This window comes from Periplaneta americana, chromosome 1 (genome assembly GCF_040183065.1).
Source record: "Periplaneta americana isolate PAMFEO1 chromosome 1, P.americana_PAMFEO1_priV1, whole genome shotgun sequence".
Taxonomy (NCBI): Eukaryota; Metazoa; Arthropoda; class Insecta; order Blattodea; family Blattidae; genus Periplaneta; species Periplaneta americana.
In genome coordinates, this window is record NC_091117.1 from 42,938,014 (window position 1) to 42,950,594 (window position 12,581).

General features: G+C 35.8%; 1 protein-coding gene across 1 annotated transcript in view; it reads left to right on the forward strand.

The window, feature by feature from the left end:
• The window catches only part of LOC138694966 (uncharacterized), a 139,348-nt gene that overhangs the window by 89,315 nt on the left and 37,452 nt on the right, over positions 1 to 12,581 (forward strand). The window contains exon 6 of the mRNA XM_069819196.1: positions 2,145 to 2,361. Coding sequence (XP_069675297.1) covers positions 2,145 to 2,361 — 217 coding nt within the window. The remainder of the gene's footprint in view (positions 1 to 2,144; positions 2,362 to 12,581) is intronic.

Consider the following 12,581-nt stretch of genomic DNA (forward strand, 5'->3'; position numbering starts at 1 on the left):
GTCGGTATCTTTGATGTAGCCGGACTGATTTCAATGACCTTCAAGCCAGCTAGAGCGTGAGATTCTGCTTTCTCCCTAGAGTTGGCGCTGACATCACACCAGCTAGCAGTCGACACAGCGGTAATATAACACATAATTAATACATCTAGGTACATTGTGTACTCAAAATAAATTGGATCCATAAAATAATAAATCCGTCATTAACTGTAATATCTAGACTGTAGAGTTCCTTTATAACGAGAATTGAGATGTTGACCCCAATAACAATTAAAATATGTAATGATTTGATAGCAGTGAAAATGGAAAAACAAAACTCTTATGAGAAGTAAAACCATATACCTATATTATATTATATACAAATATTAAACGAATTTGATACATAATTTTATAATGTATTATATTATTTTATAATATAATTTATTATATCTGAATATAAAAAATTATTATTACTACTAGTTTGTCACTGAGAAATAAGGAAAAGCTGTTAACTTGAATTTATTTGAAGCAAAGCGTTACTGGATTATGCAATAAGGTAGGCGATGTTTGTATCCTGTGTCTCAACTTTATACTCAATTATTATCTTAGCGTATTACACTAACCTCTAGAGCTTGAAAGTGGAACTAAACGCCGGCGCACAGAGAAACAAAACACAGGAAAATTAGCTCAGTGTCCATTCATTATAATCCCTATTCGCTGGCTATGAATCTGTGAAATTTCTAACTTGTACATTTTTAAACCAATTAATCTGAAACTTTTACCACATATTTCTTACAACGTGGACATGCAACACACAAATTTTCACTTTGATATTCCAATTTATTTACTTATAATTAATTTTTGTTTCCTTTTTTTAATGAATGAATGAGTGAATAGCCGATTTGTCCTTGAAGGGCTAAGGCCTCCTCTTGAGAGGGGTAGCTCGGTATGACTCACGCGGGAGCTAGTCCGCGGAAGTGGTTAGCTTCGTTGGAATTCGCTCAATTCTGGGTAGCCACTGGATCACTTCCGCACTTCACCTCTTTATTCCTCTCCCACTTTTTTGCGATCGGACACTACGTGATAGTGTTCGTTACTCCACACTTCGCGCACTTCCTCCCTTCTTCCCGGTCGGGCACTAGATGATCGTGTTTAGCACTTCCTAACTCCTTCTTCGGATGTAGTTTTAAATGAATACATGCACACGTGAAGCGCAACCGAGCCATTTCGGCGGTCGGTGATGGACTTCAGCCATCAGCAGCCACCCCAATTCTTCTGCAAATATCACTGAAAACATTACTGTTTATACAAAGTGGCAGCTTAAGCTAATGTGCCGTTCTAATGAGCGACGTAGCAGGGCCACTCGGAAGCGACTCAATAGTTTTGCTTGAAACGGCTCCTAGTTTAATTCTTTAAGTCCTTCCCCGTCATTATCATTGTATGGTCTGCATACAAATGTTGAATGATTGACATCTGTTAAATTTATTTATTTATTTATTTAACTAGCTAGCTAGTGAGTACAAATTAAATTTATAAAATAACAATGTTTCTAGCTACTACCGTAAGAGTCAGGCTCGTGTACGGTGTGGTCTTAGTCAATAATATACTTATCATAAAATTTACAAGGACAGTTTACTAAATACAGTAAGTAACTTAATTCAGACCAATAAATACAACACAAAATAGAGAGAGAAAAATACACATTTAATATAAATTGACAATCACACAGAAGCCAGTGATATTCAATAAAAACATGAATATAGTCGAAAGAAATAAAAGGTAAAAAAATACATTTGTTGTTGTTGTTTTCTAATGCCAGGCGTTTGACAATAAAGTCATTTGACCTCTTGCACTCCAATATTTTTCAAAGATATTATCGTTGCCAGCCACTGAAGCACAGATTTTGAGGTGTTCCGAATCCATTTCTTGGTTTGAGTTGCACAATGGGCAGTTAGGGGACTGATATATTCCAATTCTATGCAGGTGTTTGGTCAAACAATCATGGCCTGTTGCCAATCTAAATGCAGCTACAGACGATTTTCGTGGTAAATCGGGAATTAACTGTGGATTATGATGCAGAAAAATATGTTTGTTAATATTGCAATAAATGTTAAAAGACTGTCTGTTATCAGGTAAATTGTAAAATTTAGCTAACTTCCTGTTTTCAGCAGCCAGAGGGGAGCCAGAAGCAAACCGTCGTGGAGACGCCGTTGTCGACATTCAGGGTGACAGCGGGCAAGAGGTACAGATTCCGTCTGGCGTACGCCGGGGGAGGCAGAGGCTGCCCCATCACCGTCACTATCGCCAAACACTTGCTGCTCGTCATCTCGCTGGACGGCCACCCCATCACACCCCGGGAGGTGACGTCTCTAGTCATGGCTGCAGGTCGGTACAAATTTCATTAAGACATTCTCAGACTTTTAAAGATATATCCGAGTATCGAAATCGAATGAAGGAACAGACTGCAGATTTAGTATTTTGGAGATCAGAATTCTATACCCTGTGGGCCCATTGACCCTCATGGTACCTACTTTGGTCCATGGTTATATAATAAAATAATTGAAAAATACCCAAATTTGAAAAATTTTAGTATCAGAAATTTCAAAAATAGCGTTAGGAATTTATTTTTTGAAGAATATATTATATTAATTTAATATGTGTGTATTTGTATGATTTAAATTGTTAAAATGGAAATTGTATTTTTAAAGTTAATTTATTCCTATAATTTTTTTTTCTTGACCCGCTTTGTGTCAAATAATTATCTTTGTTTGTGTTAAGTATGTGTTTAGATAACTCCCTGAGCACGAGTTTTTACTCCTTCAGGGAAGAATTAAGACTATATTTTTGTACATGTTATTTACTAACAACAATAAACAATAAACATAGAAAATTAAGCGTAAACGTAACGACGTAAAATCAATAGAAAAGATATAAACATTAAATTTCGTAATTCACGTTGGAGTAAAAAGTACGCTTGCATATTAGTTAATTAATTGTTTAGTTATTTGTTGTTAATTATTTATTTATTTACTTCTTCGTATAGTTATCTGCTTATTTATTTTACTTACTTATTTACTTATCTATTCACTCACTCACTTACTCACTCACAAGGAGTTAAGGCGATAAGACATTTTCTTGCACTCTACCAGGTCACTGTATAAAATATTCAAGCAGTGAATTTATTTTTATTTATTTTAGTAGGTTATTTTACGACGCTTTATCAACATCTTAGGTTATTTAGTGTCTGAATGAGATGGAGGTGAAATGAGTCCGGGGTCCATCACCGAAAGTTATCCAGCATTTGCTCATATTGGGTTGAGGGGAAAGCCCCGGAAAAAACCTCAACCAGGTAACTTGTCCCGACCGGAAATCGAACCCGGGCCACCTGGTTTTGCGGCCAGACGCGCTAACCATTACTCCACAGGCGTGGACTTCAAGCAGCGAAATTACGCGAAATTTGAAAAGAAGAAAAATACTAACACATTACAAAATAATAATGAAACTGAGATAGTAAAAAATGAAAATAATAGGCCTACCACAATACAAAAAAAGTAAAGTAGAGATAATATTCAGACTTCAATAAAACATAAATAACTCACGACTGTGTAATAACGTTAGCACTAACCGTGAAACGAGCGAGCCCTAGTTCAAATCCTGGTTGGGACAAGTTACCTGGTTGGGATTTTTTTCCTCCAACCAATTGAAGCAGAATTGCTAGGCAACTTTCGATGTTGGACTTCGAACTCATTTCGCCATCATTAATTCACATATCATTATCCATACCATAGTTGAGGTTGAGTTCACGGTGCGGCGTGCTGTACTTGTACAAGAGCGCGATTGTTCGGCTATCTAATCATTCACAGAACAGGAGTGGTAAGCATAATAAGATTCGGGCTGCAGTGACCTTTGAATCCCTCCTCCTTACTGATCAAGAGTGTGTAGTGTAGTGAGTCGAACCCGGGTTTTCAGCTCTACGTGCTGACGCTCTATCCACTAAGCCACACCGGATTCCAATTCCGATGCCGGATTGAATCCTCTTAGTTTAAGCTCCACCTCTTAGTTTCCCTTTAGTGGCCAGCCCTCATGATTTAAGACGGCGCTCATTCCGCCAGATCACTCTTAGTCACTCTTAATTAGTGCACCTCTGCACATTAAGGCTCATTCACAATGAAAATTAAACATAACACGTGTGTGGAAACAAACATACCGAATCAACAAAACTACAGAATCTATTACATAAAAATGGAGAATTGCACAATGACTGACGATGTAGCTATTCAATTTATGTTTCTAATAACTACAATGGCATCAGTATATGGCTTTCAATTCTTGAAACCAAAGAAACGGAGATGTAAAATAATCAACTTTTCGTCATATGATTACATGTTGCGCGCCCAGCGAATAGGGATTATAAAGAATGGACACTTCGCGTCGGTACCTTTGATGTAGCTGGACTGATTTCAATGACCTTCAAGCCAGCTAGAGCGTCAGATTCTGCCTTCTCCCTAGAGTTGGCGCTGACATCACACCAGCTAGCAGTCGACACAGCGGAAATATAACACATACAATTAATACATCTAGGTACATTATATACTCAAATAAAATAAATTGGATCCATAAAATAATAAATCCTTCATTAACTGTAATGTCTAGACTCTAGAGTTCCTTTATAATGAGAGTTGAGACGTTGACCCCAACAACAATTAAAATATGTAATGATTTGATAGCGCTGAAAATGGAAAAACAAAACTCTTACGAGAAGTAAAACCATATACCTATATTATATTATATACAAATATTAAACGAATTCGATCTTAATTTTATAATGTATTATATTATTTTATAATATAATTTATGATATCTGAAATATAAAATATTATTATTACAACTAGTTTGTCACTGAGAAATAAGGAAAAGCTGTTAACTTGAATTTATTTGAAGCAAAGCGTTACTGGATTATGCAATAAGGTAGGCGATGTTTGGATCCTGTGTCTTAATTCTATTCTCAATTATTAACTTAGCGTATGCTCGATTACACTACGTCTAGCGCTTGAAAGTGGAACTAGCCGCTGGCGCACAGAGAAACAAAACACAGGCAAATTAGCTCAGTGCCCATTCTTTATAATCCCTATTCGCTGGCGCGCCTAGCTATCATCACCGCCAATAGATCAAAATATTGCCTGTAGGCAAAGCCCATGAGATGTTAAAAACACGCTTTCCGCTTGTGTACTGTTTTCAAATCGCATAAACATGAGCATGAAAGTTTGGAGTTTGCGAACTTTCATGTTAACGTTTTATGATTAAGATTAAGTTTATGCTTATGTAATTCATTGTGAATGCCTTCATTAAATAACATGGACACAAGGTTTTATGCTTACGTTATGTTTATGTTTAATTTTCATTGTGAATGGGCCTTTAGTCTGTTGGACATTGTGCCACTGTCACATATCTGTGACACAGTGCATGAGGTTTGGCTATTAGGGGAACTAAGAAGTGGAGCTTAAACTGAGAGTTTAGTCTCATTTTGGGGATTCCGATAAGCTTAATGTTTTACAATGTCAATTTTTATTTCCACCTTTGCTTATCTTATATATTTGGATTTATATTAACGTTTTCGATACGCAGTGTGTATCATCATCAGATATATATGTCAGTATGTGTTGTAAAGACCTAGCCTCTTATTGTGTAGTGGGTTATTCACGTGCTTGTGACCTATCATTGTTTCTTAATTTAGCTACAATTACTATAAAATGTACTTGATACAGTGTGGGGTTGCTTCTTGTGATTTTGTTAAAAGTCTTTCTTTTGAAAGCACACATAGGTAAATAGGAAATTATGTTAAAACCAATATTATGACACATAACTATAAACAAATAAAATATACACTATAAAACACTGTAAACACTATGTCACTTTTATCATGTTATGATTGGCTGTGTTAGCCTGTTATGTCGTAAAATTGGGTTGTTATTACTGTTTCTTGGTTAAAAAACACTGTCTTTCTGACGCACTTTCACTGATTATCTGTAGTATGGGATTGTATGTTGTTGGAGTTTTTGGAGTTTTTTAGGCTTATTATTTTTTGTTGTTCATATTGACTACTCATTCATTCATTCATTCATTCATTTATTTTATTCCATAGATCTTACATGAGCAATGAAGCTTTAAGATGTGGAACATGTCAACATTTTACAATATTACAATTACAATTTTTACAAATTTTTATAGTTTTACAATTTAGTAATTTTCTACAATTTTTACAATTTTGTACAATTTTTTTACATTTTTTTACATTTTGGCGAGATGTAGTGAGATGAGATGAGGTCCGAGGATTCGCCAAAATATTACCCGGCATTTGCCTTTTCGGTGGGGGAAACCTCGGAAAAACCCAACCAGGTAATCAAATCAAAGGGGGTAATCAAATCAAAGGGGTTGATGCCAAGGACTCGCCATAGACCATCCGGCTTCAGTCCCACGGCTGGGGAAAACCTCCGAAGAAACCAAAGTCCAAAGGGGGATCCAACCCAAGCCCGAACGCAGCTCCGGATCAGCAGCCCAGGGAGTCTGTCGACTGACCAACATCGATGGCTCTACTAAAAGTATACAATACATAGCCAATCAGATTATTAAATTTACAAACGCAAACGATCATTCATAAGTTGAGCTATATTATAATACAAAACAATTTAATTAAATTTAAGGCATAAACAATTCAACCAGTTGTGATATACAGAAATTGATAATACATATCATGCAAACTACTTCAAATTACAAACACAAACAATTTATCAGTAGAGCTATATAGATTACTATTCAATTTAAGGCATATACAATTCATCGGCCAAATCTATACAAATATATACAATACAAAGTAGCATACTTTCATTAAGCTATACAAATTTGTGCAATTAATATCAAGTAGATTAATTCAATTTATAATCATAAACAATTCATCAGTTGAGCTATACATATTACCATTCAATTTACAGTAGGCCTATATACAATTCATCAGTAGAGCTACACTGACTAGTAATCATTTTAAGAACATATACAATTCATCAGCCAAACTATACAAACATATACAATCAAATTAGTTCAATTTACAAACTTATTTTCGTTAAGCTATACAATTCATATGAAGTAGATTAATTCAATTTATAAGCTTAAACAATTCATCAGTTGACCTATACAGTATACTATTCAATTTACAGTACATACAATTCATCAGTTATGCTAAACAAAAAAATACAATACATAGTAAACAGATTAAGTCAATATAAAAACATATTTTAGTTGATAAAAACATATTTTAGTTGTGAAGATCATTGATGCTTTAGCTGTGTGTAAGTTCTTAGACGTATATATAATACAACAAAAATATCTTATATTATATATACGTCTAAGAACTTACACACAGCTAAAGCATCAATGATCTTCACAGTAGTCAATATGAACAACAAAAATAATAAGCCTAAAAAACTCCAAAAACTCCAACAACATACAATCCCATACTACAGATAATCAGTGAAAGTGCGTCAGAAAGACAGTGTTTTTTAACCAAGAAACAGTAATAACAACCCAATTTTACGACATAACAGGCTAACACAGCCAATCATAACATGATAAAAGTGCCATAGTGTTTACAGTGTTTTATAGTGTATATTTTATTTGTTTATAGTTATGTGTCATAATATTGGTTTTAACATAATTTCCTATTTACCTATGTGTGCTTTCAAAAGAAAGACTTTTAACAAAATCACAACAAGCAACCCCACACTGTATCAAGTACATTTTATAGTAATTGTAGCTAAATTAAGAAACAATGATAGGTCACAAGCACGTGAATATCCCACTACACAATAAGAGGCTAGGTCTTTACAACACATACTGACATATATATCTGAAGATGATACACACTGCGTATCGAAAACGTTAATATAAATCCAAATATATAAGATAAGCAAAGGTGGAAATAAAAATTGACATTGTTAAACTGAGAGGATTTAATCCGGCATCGGAACTGGAATCCGGTGTGGCTTAGTGGGTAGAGCGTCAGCGCGTAGAGCGGGTTCGAATCTCGGTGCCGGAGAGAATTTTTCTCCGCTCCACCGATCCTTCGTCATATGAACTTCGGTACATCGCAATAATAAAAACTCTAAAGCTTGCAGTTTATAAGCTTCTGCGTTGATGTTTAATTTAGCGTTCATTTGTAACACTGAGAGTCTGTGAATGATTTCAATAAAGAAACTTTTTACAAGCTTATTTGTTTAAGCTACGGTCAATACTGAGTTTGTATCTGAATGGGCCCTAAGGCGAACATTCTAATTGAAGTTTTAAATAATAATGAAAATTGAACAGATAAACAAATTCAAGTTTTTAAAGTTTAATATATAACATTAACTATAGAAGAAACCCAGATTAATTCAACATAATATATTTTATTTTACTGTGTAGTAGTAAAGAGTGTTCATCTCATATCTACCACATACATGTGGCTAGTAAAGGTGCATCACTGCTGGGCAGAAGGTTGAATAAATTCACTGTATGTTTAGTTGTTCCTTCGATACGTCTCCAAAGTCTGTAACTTGCATGTTGTCATTTTCAATAGAAAATTTTACATGTAAACGTTAATACGACCCTTTCACAATGCTTTCAGGACAGCTGCAAAATTAAGTTGGCATCAAAGCGGATAATTTACAGAATTACAAAACAGGAGTGACTGAAACGGAAGATCGAGAATCGAATTGAAGCACATTGCACGCTATTATCGTATTGATGAGCTGCTTAAGATTTCTGAAGGTCAGACTTTTGAATTGAGTACAAGAATCATGGATACTTTCACCAAGATAGAAGAAAATGATATAAAATCTGGCTGTTCTCAGTATACTACTGGTGCATTTTACTTTTTATACTCAGAGACCTAGTTAACAACCGTGAAAGTATGAAATATCGCTGGCTTGTTTTTATTTAATTCTGTAACGAAGTGGAGACCAACAATTTGGATTGTCTATACGCGATTGCCTTAAGATATTGCTTTGCTAGAACCAACACTCTGTAATTATTTAAATGCCATTTCTATCTACATGACAAAGCTAGAAAAGAAGACGTACACTTATTAAACACACAATCCTGCATCAAAGAATATTGTTAAGAAAGAGATATCGACAGGTATATAACTTTACCATGTTGCGTATCTCCACGTAGAAGTAGCTGTGCTATTACCTGTGGACGGGTGCACACGTTTACTATGCAGCACATATCTTTACGTAGAAGTGGTTATTGACGAATGTGCTACCAGCTAGGTGAAGACTATGAAAAAAAGAAGAATTCAAGAAGAACAAGGAAAATGTAAGGGGAACACAGGTGAAAAAAATAGCGAATGCAAGAGGAATAAGGGAGAAAAAGACAAAGGAAGACGAGGAGAACAAGCGGAAGACATCGAGAACAAGGAAAAGGCAACGAGAAAAAGGAGAAAACAAGGAGAACAAGGGAAAGACAAGCGGAAGACAAGAAAAACAAGAGAAAAAAAAGAACAAGTAGAAGTCACGAAGAAGAGGAAGACAATGGGAACAAGGAAAACAGAGTACATGGAGAACAAGGGAAAGACGAGGGGAACAAGGGGAAGTCACAGTCTGGTATATACAGTCGCGAAGCTCAATACGTAGTAAATATGCAAACATAAGATAGTTGCTCACCATTAGGATCGCTAATATCGTTTTATTACAGGCAATACAAAATAGTACAGTCACAGTCTATTGTTTCTAGCACCCTCAAAACTCAAGCTTCGTGACTGTATATAGTAGACTGTGGGGAAATCATGAAAAAGATGACAGTGAGAGCAAGGGGTGTATTAGGAGAGCAAGGGTAATACGAATACATAGAGAACAAGGAAGACAAGGAGAACAAGGAGAAGACAATGAGAACAGTAGCAACGGAGTTTTCCTGTTCCCTCTCCTGTCGATCACTGTTAAGTTCAAGAATAGAATTTGAATTCTTCGAAACAATAATTCAGAAAACGTTTTCGAACTTTGTCTATAACAATTCAAGATTGGACATAACTTCTTTGAAAGCAAAGAAATTCTCTCTTCTAATTATCCAAAATAATGTAAGCTACGAAAATTCGAATTAAGTCTGAAATTTTAGCATTTATTCAAATAAGAATTTCAATGGAAGTAAACGTTTACTGGATTTATTAAATAATTCGACCTTATCAACGTATAATTAACTAGTATCTACTAGAATATAGGCATTACAATTTTTATTTCATAATTTCTAACCTGTTATTGAACAACATTGCATCAAATGTGACGTTTTATAGCATCGGATTGTGTGTTCCTCTCTCCTTACCCACAAGCTTAACACGCGAATTGGTGTAATGAAAATAATCGTACTTCACCGCTGTAATCGTTAGCATGTCTGACCGTGAAAAGAGCGGGCCCGGATTCAAATCATGGTTGGAATAAGTTGCCTGGTTCAGGTTTCTTCCGAGATTTTTCCTCAACCCATTAACAGCAAATGCTGGATAAATTTCGGCGCTGGACCCTGGACTCATTTCGTTGGTATTAATACCTTCATTTCACTGAGATGCCACATAATCATCGCAATTTATAAAGCGTCGTAAAATAAACCAATAAAAATATTCGTATGATATAAGTAAAGGTCCACACCTGTGAAGTAACGGTCAGCACGTCTGGCCGCGAAACCAGGTGGCCCGGGTTCGATTCCCGGTCGGGGCAAGTTACCTGGTTGAGGTTTTTTACGGGGTTTTCCCCTCAACCCAATATGAGCAAATTATACTGGGTAACTTTCGGTGCTGGACCCCAGACTCATTTCACCGGCATTATCATCTTCATATCATTCAGACGCTAAATAACCTGAGATGTTGATAAATCGTCGTAAAATGACCTACTATAATTATTAAAGTTAGGAATTTACCTATCTAAGTTAGGTATGCATAGTGTGTTCGTTGTTGAAAGAGAGAGTAGGCGTAGCTAGCAATGCAGGTACATGGATACCTGTTCGGGAACTCTGCCGTGGTGTAAGCAGAATGAGGATGTAGCTTTATGTGGTTAATCAATCAACAAATCGCAGTGCAATGTAAACAGACCAGTTACTGGGGCACAACGCTGAATCCTGCGCACGAGAAACATATCCCCATTCAATTGCTGCGATACACAACGCATTTCAGTTGTAACCTGGTCATACCGCAGCTTCATGTTATTCATGACGTAACATCTATGCACAACTAACCTAATATCCTCATGTTGCGGTATAAATTCCTACCTTTAGTTATAATCTTTTTTACATAGTGATTCACGAAGATTTACCGTCCTTCACGGAGCTTATTTTTTAAGACATTTTGAGCAAAAAAGTCCTATAAACATAGTTCCTATTCTCAATATTTTCAGAGTTGCACTAATTTAAAGTTGTTTGTAAAATACGGTTTTACTTTAGTTTGAAGGTAAAAGAATAATACAAATAGAGAATGAACCATTCAGAAGTATAATTTCTTTAATTGGCAAGTACTATGAAGCTAAAAATGTGCTGTGAACTCCTTAGTTGCTTCGTACAGACATATTTTTCTATTTTTAACTAGAAAATTAAATTATTCTTACGCACTTATCAAAACAATTATTACAAATCACACCACTCCTACCGACTTAATTTTTTGCAGTTCAATTTTGAATCCTAATTTACAGTCTTGGAGAGTTTGCAACACATTTTAAAAAATGTCGCCGTCCGCTTGATTGGCCGCACGTTCGTGAAAGGCACTCGTCGCTCTACGTAACTAAATACGGCTGTACTGAAATTGGTTCCCAAATCTGTGAATTAGTTCCCAGTTCGTCCCAGAGCTATACTCGAGTTGGTTCCAGGTTGATTTCTCCTGTGTACTGCAATTGGTTCCCGCGCTAGATCAAGACAGAAAACATTTCCCTTCCCATTTTATACAGACTTAGGACTGTCTACAGTAGTAGGTAGGTTAAAAATGTTTTGTGCTTGGCGGACACGCTGCATCGAATAACTTCGCAATTTTAGTTCTGTATGGTAAAAATTTGAAACAAACATGTCGCAGGAATGCATACGGTATCTACTTACATTGCCATCAAAAAGCTTTTCCATCCAATCTTTCACAAAAGTTTCCTCTTGTTGCATTATCTTAGGCCTACATTTACTTTTACTCCTAAGCTTAATGTAAGTATCGCACTGAATCTCCTTCAGAGCATCTGCAAGTGCATATATACTTGAGTGTGGAGCACAAAAGTGCGTATTAAGTTTACTGTGAAAAGATTCACAACAGTTGGTTCTTCGCTCTAAGGAAGAAGTAAACTCAGCCCATATTGGAGGTGGATGCTCACTTGTTGGTGTAATATAAGTATGGAGGAGGTAATCAAAGAACTGGTCCAATCGATCGTCCATAGGTTTGACAGCCATTAAGTCATTAACAAAACAATCTTCAACTTCTTGAGGAGCCAATAAAGGCAGTCCGAATATAGTTTTTAGAAGCTGACTAATTTCAGATTACTTACTTTTAAATTCCGCACTCAACATGGGGAACCAACTCACGTTGTTGATGTTTGAACATGGGGAACCATCTCACGTTGTTG